The sequence below is a fragment of the Stenella coeruleoalba genome (genome assembly GCF_951394435.1).
Source record: "Stenella coeruleoalba genome assembly, chromosome: 3".
Classification (NCBI taxonomy): domain Eukaryota; kingdom Metazoa; phylum Chordata; class Mammalia; order Artiodactyla; family Delphinidae; genus Stenella; species Stenella coeruleoalba.
In genome coordinates, this window is record NC_137148.1 from 64922686 (window position 1) to 64936503 (window position 13818).

General features: G+C 36.8%; 1 protein-coding gene across 5 annotated transcripts in view; it reads left to right on the forward strand.

Moving 5' to 3' along the window:
* Nucleotides 1-13818, forward strand: part of ATG10 (autophagy related 10) — a 222941-nt gene that overhangs the window by 128736 nt on the left and 80387 nt on the right. For all 5 annotated transcript variants that reach the window (XR_013827657.1, XR_013827658.1, XM_079917357.1 and 2 more), the window contains one exon: nt 2493-2631. Coding sequence is in view for 3 of the 5 variants with exons in the window: in XM_079917357.1 (XP_079773483.1) it covers nt 2493-2631 (139 nt within the window). In the remaining 2 variants the exon portion in view is untranslated. The remainder of the gene's footprint in view (nt 1-2492; nt 2632-13818) is intronic.

A 13818-nucleotide genomic window follows, 5' to 3' on the forward strand; every position in this document is an offset into this window, starting at 1 on the left:
TATATTTTTTAAGGATGAGGTGGGACATAGCAGGAGTCCTTCTAATGAAGATAGATAACTCAGAAGCTGCAAACAGAAAATGTACAGCTTTGACTACATGAAAGTAAAAAAAAAAATTTATGATAATATGTACAAGAAACAAAGTTAAAAAAAACTGAGTGAAAGTGTTTTATACACACATACATACCACAATATACTTGCACACCTTTGTTTTTCTATGGTACAGAGATGTATATATTTCTAGTAATAAGTTATTATTTCTAATATACAAAGAGTTTGTATAATTCAATAAGAAAAAATGGAAATTAAATATCAGAAAAATAGGAAAGGAATAAGAACAGGCACATCACAGAAGAATATAAATTATCAATAAATATATGAGTAGATGTTTACTTTCACTAGTAATCAAGGAACTAGAAACTAAAACAAAAAACTGACATTTAAAAATTCATCAAATAGGCAAAAATTAAAAACAAATAATATTCAGTATTTATGGGAATTGGGAAAGGGCATTCTTTTACATTTTTGCTGGTAATATAAATTGATACAGCCTTTTTCTGAGGACAAATTGGCAGAATCTATTGAAATTTGAAATGTACGTACCCCCTCATACATTAATGTCACCTTTAGGAATCTGCATCATAGAAAAACAGAGGTGTATAAAAATATATGTGCTAAGATATTCATGGCAGCATTAGTTGTAGCAGAAAATTATAATTAACCTAAAATATCTAGCAATATGGAAATGTTTAAAAAATCACACACAAAACTATGGCATAGTCATATATTGGAATGTAGTGAAGTCATTAAAAGAAGGAGCAAAAGCTGCAGCACTGACATGGCAGCACGTGCTAGTATGTTCATGAGTGAATAAATCAAATCAAGGAACATATGTATATATAGCATGACTTAATTGGGGATGCAGAGGTGGCAGGGTAGGTGGATGTATGTGTATAAACGTGTTTGCAGACCAAAAAATAAAAACGACTGGAAAAATACACAATGACCTTTTGAAAATGGTTACAAATCTGAGGTACTGAAGTGCTGGGATGAGGGGAATTTCACTTTTTTTTTTTTTTTAATGTACTTGTGCAGTGTTTGCAGTTATTTTTAATCACAATGATTTAATAACGTTACGAAAGAAAAGAAATTAAAAATGCTAAAGAACCCAATCTTTGACCAAAAAGAAAGAATTTTGGTTAGAAGAATTGCTTTAAAAGAAGATGTATTTATCTTTGCCAATGAAAATTTAAATAAAAAAATAGACAAAACTCTTCCTTGCTATTGTATTAATTTTCTGTATCTGGAATATTTATTTTAGTGGTTTCTCTTTGGTTATTTAATTCATTGTGTTTAATTGATAGTGTTTACTGGAGTTTAGTGAAAATCTATTTTGTAAATATCTTCAACTGTGATTTACCTAGTGTAATATCTCCCCCAGTGAATTGACTGTGAGTGGGGAATTAGTAAAGCAGATAACATCTGGAGAGTAGTATGTGGCTTTACTTATCTCTACAGGAAACCTTATTTCATATTGGTAAAGTTTGAAATCTTTCCTGTAGCTCTTCCCGATTGTTCATTGTTGTTACCATTTTAATGAGAGGTAGAAATGAGCCAAACCAACCTGCTTCTTTCCTTCTACTAAATTAATGTCAAAGGAAATTCTTCAGCCCAAATAAATAAGTGAATGTGGATGGAATCAGATTCTGACTCAACATGTTCCAATTAATTACTTCCAAACGTTAAGATACATTCTTAAGAAACCCCACACATATTAAAAAATCAACCAGTGGAGAATGATTAGGTGAGAAGTGAACTAGCTTAGAACCATCTTTGTTTAAAAAACCTCATTTAAGTTGACATTAATATTTACCATCTACTCTATTATAAATCAAGATTTATTGTAGGAATGTATCAAAGATAACACAATAATAAAGAAAACAGATTCATCTCAGGTTTTGAAATGTACCTAACAAATTCAGCCTCTTGCAAAATAGCTTTCTTATTCAAAATGGAACTGGGAATTGTTCAGCACACAGTGAATCACCTTTTGGCAAGTACAATAGACTCTTTAGGGACATTTCGCAGTATCTTGTTCAATTGTTAGGATGTTTTTAGCTTTCACAGGTAAGGAAGAAGGTAGCTTGTATAGTCATCATCTTGTTGCTAAAATTGTACAGTAAAGATTTTTCAGAGTTGCTGTTGCAATAGATCTTTTTACTTTTTTTTTTTTTCTTCCTGTTTCTTTACCCAGAGCTGCTTTGTCTCTCAAAAACAATCTGGAATTACTTAATGCTGTTTTCTGGTTTTACTATTTACCCAGGACTCAAATGTTAAACATTAATGTGGGAAACTCCCTTTTCCTTACCTCATAGTCCTATATTTATTTAACTGTTATTTTGCAAGAAGAAAACCTCATCTTTCTCTCTCTGTGTTAAAGGACTTCTTTTTATTGACAGACACATTTAGTTTTTGTATTTGCTTTTTTTCAGGAGGCTTTAGAGCCACCCCTGGATGATTTTGAGGTGACGGAGCCCACCACGGCAACCGAAGTGATTAAATATGAGTATCATGTCTTATATTCCTGCAGCTACCAAGTGCCTGTGCTTTACTTTAGGGCAAGCTTTTTAGGTAAGACCATGTTGGAAGCTAAATGTAAATTCATAGCATTTACATATAAGGCAGAAAGCAGATTTGGAAAATTATTCTTGAGAGAAAAAAATAGAGTTAAAAATAAGAAAACTGTGGGTGAGGTAAGGTTTTACCAGTAAATTTTCTCATGCTTTAGAAAGAGTATCAAGACTTCAGAGTGAATGATATCATCCCAGCCTTAAGTCTGATCTTCAGATTCTTGGCCTCCTGCCCAGCGTTGACTAAGCCCCCTGGCCCTTTTTCTTTTCTTTACTTTAAACAAGGAGGAACAACTTAAAGCTACAATGTTTATTTACTTCTAACTTTACAGTAAAAATTTCTTTCAATCTCAAGTGATCCCATTAACTCAAAAGTCCCCATGTCTCCTTCCCCAAGCACAAATTATTATTTCAGGAACTGTTTATCAATCCATTTAAGCTATATTTAAAAATAGCACTAACATTTCCTTCGGCCATCTATACATCTCCAATACCTCAGCTTCCTGCGATGCTGTTACTCAACTCATCCCCCTTGCCAAGAAGGTGGAACACCCTGTCTCCTCTGAGGCCTTGGCTAATAAAGCTTATTTAATGAGCAGCCGCGTGGAGCCCTCACCCTGCAGCGCAGCCGGGACTCCCCCTCTTCATGTCCTGTGACTTAACCGGGTCAACATCTTGAGGCCCCTCCACCCTGGGCTCAGAGACAACCCCAGCCCACCCCTACCCTATCTCTCCTTTTCTGTCTGGACTTAGCAGCATTTTGCATTTTGAACAGGCTTCTAACCTTTTCTGGATAGCTAAGACATCTGAATTTAGCCAGTGATATTTTATTTTTAATTAAAAAGTAGCTTAAGCTGCTTTGGATGTGTATTTGGTAGATTTAATCACTTGCTGCCTTATATTGTTTAATGGTCTCTAATTTTGCAGTGTTGGCGGTTTAACAAGCACTTAGGATTTAAAACACAAGAACAAATTCTCATAGACTCCCTGGTGAGAAGATTTTACTCTGAGGTGCAGCTCCTAAGAACTGACAATTTGGGGTAAATTTTCAACATGGAACATGGGGAGTTGAGGACACTGATAGTTCACCAATTCACAAACTCTTGCTGCAGATTTATCCGTATGATTATTACAGGCCTTTAAAACACTCACTTTATTGTAATTCTATTGGGTTTGGAGCCCAGAGGTTAAAGGAAGTTTCTTGTCAGTGAGCTGTGTTATACTAAAAAGTAGAAGGGGATACATTTATTTACCAGAGGGAAGAAAAATGTCCTTCTAGGTTTTGGTTTGCAAGGGCTCTACCCAGTACCTTCTGGATTCAAAGCCATGTCAAGGCTGCAGGTAGAGGAAATAGGACACTACTTCTTCAATACTGTACTTTCATATAATTAGTATTCACCATAAGCAGTTAATCACCAGAGAAGAGCTCCCAGAGACAAAACAAGTTGTTTAGCTTGTCAGCATTAGGGAATCGGAGGTGCTGAAACATGACTGCTTCTAGCTGGAAGTGGGTCTTGCCGAGGCCGGCGGATGAGCTCATACGTGTACTTTGCTCTTATGTGCCAACAGCTCCCCTTACAGTTCAGCACAGTAATTGTTCCTGCAAATCCAATTATATTTTAATGAAATTTGTATACTTCCTAAGATCTTTTCTTCATGACGGTTTTCTATTTCTTAAAAAAAAAAACAAAAAAAAAACCCTAGCCTTTTTGGATCCTATTTATATATTTTTAAGATGCTCTTCATTTACGTTTTTATAAAGGAAATCAAAATGAGTCATTTATTTTGTGTGGAAGCATTTCTTGTTCTCCACCCTCCCTACTCTGTGTTCTATAGAATGAGCATTAGGAATTTTTTAATTCCGGAATTCACTTAGTGGTTTTCCAGGTACATTAAAATACCACATTTAATTTTTTTAAAGCATACTGAATGTTTTCCTGTGAAGAAACATGAAAAATGGTTCTTTCCTTTATCATAGTCTAATAATTTCTTTTCTCTTTTCTACCTAACTTAACCTAATGAGTATTCTAAAAATGTATCGGCCTTTACTCTGGTGTCAGAATTTTTCCTTCTTTCCCCTCAGTCCATTCCCTCTTTATTTGTTACGTGATTACTCTGGCCCTTCATCTCTTAAACAAATCTCTGTCAGTGTGGTGAATGGATTCCTAACATCTTCCTCTTATTCCAGGTCCAGATTTTTCTTTGTCTCATTCTAAGAGAGTTCCGACCTAGAAAAAGGATGGCTATAAAATTTCTTGCTCAGGGGTCTTTTTTTGTTGCTTCAAAAATAGTTCACTTAGCCTTGTTTTTGACAGATATTTAGGATTTTTTTTTTTTGCATTTGACTCAGTAAAAATTAGTTTCTCTGCTTTGCTCTAAATTTTATTTCAGTACCTCTTTTTTTAGGTAAAGAAAGTGGTAAGTAATTCCCATTTAAATTGACATTACCTTTTCTTTTATCGACTGGCTTAGATGCCAGAGGAAATCTTTATTCTGTTTCTTGAAATGCATATCATTGGACTGTGATTACCTCTTATTCCTTGATATGTCCAGTGTCCACCAGGCCAACTACTGCCTAAGACTCAGCTTACATGCCACTTACTGTTGTCACCCCCATGTCATATCATATCACATTATATTATATATCATGTTGCACAATATCAGAAAAATATTTGTTTACTTGTCCCCTATAAAATGGTAAGCTAGAAGATAGGGGTTTAAGGTAAAAAGAGGGAGGAAGGAAATTAATAGTGAGTACTTACAATCTACAAAGTTATCAACTTTATTCATAGCTCTGTGTGTGTGTGTGTAATACATATATGACATATGTATTCTTTGTCTTACTCATTTTTTTTTTTTTTTTTTTTTTTTTTTGCTGTACGCGGGCCTCTCGCTGCTGTGGCCTCTCCCGTTGCGGAGCACAGGCTCCAGACGCGCAGGCTCAGTGGCCAGCCATGGCTCACGGGCCCAGCCACTCCGCGGCATGTGGGATCCTCCCGGACCGGGCACGAACCCGTGTCCCCTGCATCGGCAGGCGGACCCTCAACCACTGCGCCACCAGGGAAGCCCTGTCTTACTCATTTTTATACCCACAGTATCAACAAGTATTTATTGAATGAAACAGTGAGCAGGAATTTCTAACCATTTTTGCATATAGCCCAAAGATGGAAATATAGCCATCTTTGCATATAGCCCTTGTGATGGTGCCTTATTTGAACTTTTCTGATGAGTTATATGGAAGGGAGTAATGCTGTTGTCTCCAGGAAACTCAGAACCTAAACCATCTATATATCTTTACTCTTTAGTCTGGTGCTTCCCAGAGACAACAGGAATGCTTGACTAAGGAAAATAGAAAGTCCTGAGGACTCAAAGGTGAGCATCTAAGCTAGGTGGGCAGCCCTTCCACTTCTATAAACACATATTTTTATTTGATCCTTGAAGGCAGACAGCTAAGGTGAGACAGCATTCTGTTTCTGGGCATACGCAGAAACATTTCTACTACTTGGCCATACGGGAACTCCGTTCCCTAGGGTTTAACATGAATTTAAGAGAAGAAATAAGTCCTTCCCAGCACTCTTTTTTCCCTAACCACTCTTGCCATTTTAGGTTTAGGAGAGGTGGTGGGGCACGCTTAATACCATTTGCTACCCAGCAGTGGGTGAGAGGTGATTGCACTTCTCTCAAGTACTAATAAATAGCCTACATTCAGACAGTGCTCTGTAGTCTATGAAGTCCATTCTCACAAAGCACTCTTGTCTTCAAGGGCCCACCTTTTTTTCTCCCCCACTATTATTTTTTAAAATAAATTTATTTATTTATTTATTTTTGGCTGCGTTGGGTCTTCGTTGCTGCATGTGGGCTTTTTTTTAGCTGCGTAGAGTGGGGGCTACTCTTCGTTGCGGTGCTCGGGCTTCTCATTGCGGTGGCTTCTCTTGTTGCGGAGCACAGGCTCTAGGTGCGCGGGCTCAGTAGTTGTGGCGAACGGGCTTAGTTGCTCCGCAGCATGTGGGATCTTCCCAGACCAGGGCTCAAACCCGTGTGCCCTGCATTGGCAGGTGGATTCTTAACTACTGCGCCACCAGGGAAGCCCTCCCCCAGCTATTTTTGAAGCACACCGCGTTAAAGAATTATTTGTAGTGTGCGAAAGGCTTCTAACTGCTGCTCATCATTCCAGCACCTTTTTATGTCCCAGTGTTCCCTTTTGAGGGCTTGACTTGGTCAAAAGCTGATGGTAAGTGTTAGAAATGTGGTGTAAACCTTAGAAATATACATAATGGCTTTGGGCTTCACCAGACTCCTAAGCTTACCTAGTTTTACCTTTCATTACAACTAGAGATTTCTATATTTATTTCAGCTTGAATTCTGATTAATTTCTTCCCTGTCTCTCTTCCTTTCCTTTGTTTGCAATCTCTATTGAAAAATAGGCCAAGTGGTTCTTCTCATTTTCAAAATATTTAATTCTTTGGTGCTGACATATGGGTTCTTCTTGGGAACGGTTCTGACATATTTCTTTAATTAGTTAGAAGGGCTGCTTTTGAATAGGGAAGGAAACAACATTTCTTCCATTCAGCAACTGAATGTCTGTTCTTTCTGGAGATCCATTCTATTATTGGCCCAGGGAGTAAGAGTATAGAATTAAAGATGTAACCCAGATATTTAACGTAGAAGATTTATCCACTTGTTATATGCTTGAGTGATGCTCATGGAGAAACAGGGCAAGAGAAATAGCCAGAGAATAATTCCTTCTTAAAGGCAGCATGACCAAACCAAGATAAAGCCCAGCTCAAAGGAAGAATAATGAAAAGGTTGGAATTAGAATAGTATATACATCATCAGGGAGGAGGAGGAAGAGGCTTGTCCCTGGTGTGGAACAGGAGGGAGTCTTTGGACCATATAGAAGTAAATGACAGGAAAACAGGAAAGATGGGGGTTGGAGGAAGTTGGAGAATAAAAGTAAAATATTCATAGCTCTGCCCAACAATTTTCAAGGGAACATAACAGGTTGGCTTTTCTGAAGAGACTGGGAAAAGCACTGGATAAGGGGGAGACAGGTGAGTGCCAAGCTGTAGGGCTGGAAAGCATGGCGTATTTGGGGAACAATGAGAGGCTGGTTTGAGGAAAACCTCTATTCCAAATTGTAGAAGAAATGGTTGGAAAGATATGTTGAGGTAAAATTATGGAAGAGATAATGGATGGGATGGGGTTGGAGGATATAATGAAAGGGTGAAAGAGGTTGAGCAAAAGTGAATGGGATCAAAGGAGGGGTTTTCTAGAGCAGGAAGTATGACCGAGTAGAGCAGAGAGAGAATTGATGAAGGATGAGAAAAAATTATGAAGAGTGAAATTTAGGAAAAGGAATTTGGCTTTTTTTGGTATAGTTGTTAGAAATATTTAAAAAAAAATTTTAATAGTCTCTTAGAATGAACTGGAAGGAACATATTTTCAGGGAAAATAGAGTGAGAGTGAAGGCTGCCTGTTGAACAGGAAAGAAAGGTGGATTAGAGGGGTACTTAGAGATTAAAGCAAAAATGATTCTAGTTAATTATTATAATGACCAGGAAACAGAAAATGACTTGGCAGACAATTTAGTCTTATTTGGTAGTAGAGAAGCTTTAAGGAAGTTTGTATATGCCACTTATATTTAAATAAACCATAGGTCTAGCCAAAGTCATAATAATGCAATGGAACATGAATTTTAGTGCATTAAAAAGAGATTCTAGGGGTTGAAATGAAATTTGAAGAGCAAACAGTGAAAATTATTAATAAAAATAATGAAAAATTATTTAACTAATATAAATATATTCAAACGGAAAAGTTTAAATAATAGAGGGAATTTAATGAGAATTATTTGTTGAACCAGGTAAATGTTTGAAACATTATGGGGAATTAGGGTACAAGTAGGATGCTGGGTTAGAACACATGATGGGGATAGAATCCTATTGAAAAGTCAAACCCTAATTTTAAAATGTATTAAAGAAAAGGTGCAACAAAACTACAGGGACACCTAATTAGCTAAAAGGTTTATTCAAACCTGTGTTAGTACAAAGCATCACATACACAAAAAGCAACAGATTTTACATGAATTCAGAGGACAGGAAGAGGACATGAAAAGGCAGACAAATTTATTTTCTTACCAATAAGGGACTATACTTTAGCTTTCCTGAACAAAAAAATGTGTTGTGGACCATAAAGAAGAAACATTTCTTTGCTTACTCTTGACAAAACAAGCCCTGTTTGAAACATCCATTAAAACGTACATGAGTGCCCACTGTGTGCACAGCACAAAAACTCATTAGCCTATTTTAAAAATATGCTGAGGAAAATCACTGAGTAACTGGAGACTAGTATATTGGTTTTCTCCTCCTTTAAAGTCACCAAAGCAGAGTTCGTTAAGTCCATATATTAGGTGCTGTGCTGAGAAGGTGATCATGGGAAGGAGATCAAGTTGGATGGATAGTCAGGGTGCTGCTGCAGGTGTTAACAGGTCCATGTTCTGTGGGGTACTGAGATTGGAAGAAAGCCAGGAGTCCAAAATGCTGAGTACTGGTGTGCCAGAGCAAGAGGTTGGAATCCAAACCTCAGAACACTTTGGGTAGGATTGAAAGTAGAGTGCATTCTGCTTTAGAACCAGCAGACCTAATGTAGATATTCATCTGGTGATGTGGTCTTCGGAGTTCTGATGAATAGCTGTATCTCAGAGTTGGTGTCTCGGGTACCTTGTAGACCCAGTTTTGCTTCCCTTGGGACATTTTCTGATTCAGAGATTCTTCAAGAAGGTCTTGTGTGTACTTCTACTAGGTTAAGTGTTTAATTTAAATGAGAGGATATAGCATCACCTGCATTATTGTAAGTTCTTAACACAGTTTGTGGACAGTTTAAGGTGACCCCCAAATTACTCCTCTTTGTGCTGTTGGGCATATTTCTCATAAAGATGGATTGCAACATACATAAGCTTTCTCATGTAACTGAAAGATGTCTTACATTTATTTTCCACTCAAAATTACTAGACAAATATATGACATTTAAAACATTGGGGATGATAATTTTGAAAATTGATAAATATTAAGCAAGACTTACAAACCATTTATCTGGGGTGTATTAGTTAGGTTAGCATATACTTAGTTGCAAATAATTGAACCTTCCCATGATAAGCAGAAAAGGATTTATTGGAAGGGTAGATTGTAGAGTCAACTGAAGGCAAAAGTGTTAAGATGTCTGCCTCTCTTTGGCTTTAGTGGTATGGAATGGGGTTCTGCCTACCACTTATTTTGGAATTTATCTCCCAAGTAGGAACTATGTTGGGATGCTGAAAAATCAAATATTCACTCTATCTTCATCTACTTAACACTATAGATTTATATGAGTGTTTTACATAAATGAAAAGCTTTTAATCAATGAATTTTTAATCATGATTGTTCAGTCTTTATTCTTAGTAATAATTGTGCTAATTGCTCTAGAAATAATATTGAACATCCATCTATCCAAGCATTGGAAAATATTTATGCACAAGACATGAAAATGTTTCTGGAATGCATAGATGAATAAAGGAATCAGAGATGATTGATGCCCTCAAGGAGCTTACAGTCTACTGAGGGAAACAAGACAGGTTTGAAATTCACTGTAACAAGTAGAATATGTTAAGGGCCATAAGAGAGGTAAAAATTGTCACCAGGCAGAGAATAGGTTAGTGGTTGACAGAGGTTGAGTGGGTGGGTGGGGGCGGGGGTGGGAGAAATGAGTACATGTTGGCTAAAGGGTACAGATTTTCAGATATAAGATGAATAAGTTCTGGGAGTCTAATGTACAGCATGGTGACTACAGTTAACAATACTGTATTTATACTTGAGAGTTACTAAGAGAGTACATTTTAAATGTTCTAACCACATTAACACATATATACACACACAAATGGTAAATATGTGAGGGGATGGATGTGTTAACTAACTTTATCGTGGTAACCATTTCCCAGTATATACATATATCAAATCATCATATTGTACACCTTAAACTTACACAATGCTATGAATCCATTATATCTCAATAAAGCTGGGGGGAAAATTACCCCCAGGCCTCAGAGGGCAGAGATTACCTTGAGCTGGAGGGATCAAGAGAGGCCCTGGTTGGACTTGGGATTTGTCCATGCATTGATGAGGGAAAGGGCAGGCCTGGCCTACTAAGAAACCTAGGAAAGGCAAAATTCTAGATACTCCTAGGTTAGGCAATGCTGGTAGAGACTACTAGTGACAACAAAAACAACACCACAGGGGCTTCCCTGGTGGCGCAGTGGTTGAGAGTCCGCCTGCTGATGCTGGGGACACGGGTTCGTGCCCCGGTCCGGGAAGATCCCACATGCCGCGGAGCGGCTGGGCCTGTGAGCCATGGCCGCTGAGCCTGCGCGTCCGGAGCCTGTGCTCCGCAACGGGAGAGGCCACAACAGTGAGAGGCCCACGTACCGCAAAAAAAAAAAAAACCCAACAACACCACAACTAATATGTGTGCATCACTTTATAGTTTACAAAGAGCTCCTGGGTACTGGTCAGAATGCAGAGTCTGGAGCTGGAATGCCTTGGTTCTGATTCCTCACTCTGCTAATTACTATGTGACCTTGTGGAAGTTACTGAACTTTTTGTTTCCTTTCTTTCATCATCTAAAAAATGAGATAATAATAATAATACCTACTTTATAGAGTTTTAAGATTTGTGAGCTAATACATAAAGTGGGGCTTGGCATGTAGTACCTTCCAGTAATGCTGGCTGAGTTCTGTGTCTTGGCCCTCACAATAACACTGTAAGATAGGAACTGTTACTCTCCTCAAGTACAGTCATACAAACTGAGTGCTCAGCGGGGTTAAATGGTTTATTTATTCAAGGCTACATAGAAAACTATGGAGTTAAGACAAACTCTTTAGCCTTTTTATTTTACTGCGCAATGCAGTAACCAAAATTTAAGAAACATTAAAGAGAAGTTGCCATAATCTATACTTTTGGAATTTTCATTCAGGTTTCTTGAGGTTAATACTCAAAATGCAAAAAATGTATGTAGGAATAAATAAAAATTACAGAATTAGCCAGCGTAGTAGCTGATGTGAATGTACATGAACAATTAACACTCATTTCATATCACAATATAATTTTCTCACTGAAGCAAAAATGAATTTTCCCGTTTGATGGAGCATCATCTCTGCCTTACTGTGGAGCGTGACATGAATTTTTATAGACTTCAAAGCTCCCTTGAAGACAATATATTGAGTAATGACATATTTCATTGTGAAAAATCCACCCTTTCCTTTTTATTTCTAGTGACCACATTCAGAACATTATTCTTACATTTACTCTAAATAATTTATACTCTCGCTAATCTTCTTTTTAGGAGTTATGAAATTTTAGTGAAAGCATGCACCGCAGGTTAAAGGTGACTTCAGCATGCTTGCACTAGCGTTAGGTAGTGCTAGTGAAATATCTCATGCTGTTATTTGATTCATGAAAACTAATAGCCCTGAGAAATTTAATTTAGAAAGCTGAACATTTTGAGTAATATATAGATTACTTGACATGTAGGTTATTATTCAATTGAGAGATTTTATATGAAAATGTTAAATTAAATGCTACTGGCAGTTGCTAAAGATTGTACTTTTTAATTATTCTATTTTTCATCCAATGTCTCTGCCTCTTTTGTCATTGACATTTTATTATAGGTTGCTGGGAGAATATTCCTTTAGCTCAAATGTGTATTATCATTCCAGGTGATAGAAGCACATAGTAGGCACTCAATAAACACTTGTGAAACAAATGACCTTAATTTACCATGCTCACTTTGTAGGTTGCTGCTGAAATTATTTCAGCTTCTACTTCTGTTTTTCAAGTATGCAAGGGATTTTACTGAGCTTCTCAGCTTCAGTGTGATTAATGAGATTTCTAAGCATGTTGAAATTGGTGCTATCGAATATCTTAGGTCTGAAACTAGGGAGTTGTTGATTGAGTATGCTTATGTCTCCTCTGACTGAGGCCAGACGGAAAAAATAGACCCTATAAACAGGGCTTAAAGTTCTTGATTGAAGATAACTTCAGCTGAACATGAAGGCACAAAATAATGTTTCATGAGTTTAACCAAGTATTTGTTTATGTCCACATTTTAATTTAATTTTTATTAATTTTTATTGGAGTATAGTTGCTTTACAATGTTGTGTTAGCTCCTACTGCACAGCAAAATGAATCAGCCATACATATGCATATATACCCTGCCCTGTGGATTTCCCTCCCGTTTAGGACACCACAGTGCATTAAGCAGAGTTCCTGTGCTTTACTGTATGTTCCCATCAGTTGTATTTTATGTATTTTATACATAGTATCAATAGTGTATATCCACATTTTAATTTTAAGTTTTGGGTCTTCAGTTTTCATAAATAGATAGATAGATTCAAAATCACAAAATTCTTCATGTTTCTGCCATATTTAAGGTTTTATGATGTGATATAAAAAATATATTTGACTATCTCATTTCAGTGATTTCAGTGGGATATGTGAAGCCTCCATTTTGCTTTTGTAATACAGTCATATTTGAATATATTTTGCATGTCAATTGAATATGTCATGGTTTTGAAGATATTGCTGATCAGGTCAGCATTTTTTGTCTTTGAATACAAGATCACAGAACTAACTTTTGTATGTTTTTGCTCTTGAAGGTGTGAGCTATGACTAGGCAAACCGGTGATGAGGGCTTAGGGAAAAGAATCCACATCATACTTCATTAAATCATTATTGTCATATCTGTATGTGAGAGACAAAGCTATATTACCCAGATCTTCCGTAGTGTAAATGGTTGGCAGAAACTGGAGAGACTGACACTCTTGTCAAAGTAACTTGTGCAAGCACTCATTTGATCATCATTAATATGTGTGTTTTTAAACAGTTTTCTAAACACATTAGAGAATCCATTCACTTAAATCCATCCATTCACTTAAAAAACACTCTTCTCTTTGTAGCAAGCAGGTAGCACTCTTATAGACATACATAAAAGAGTATCATGCATCTTTCTATGTTTTGAACTTATTTTTTATTCCTTGTGATTGTCTCTTATTCTGAGCTAACCAGGTCATTTTTTAATTCTTATATTTAAGGTGTTAAATTTTTTTCTCTAAATTACGTGTTGCCTGAAAACTTATGACACATACCCTTAATTCTAGCGTCAA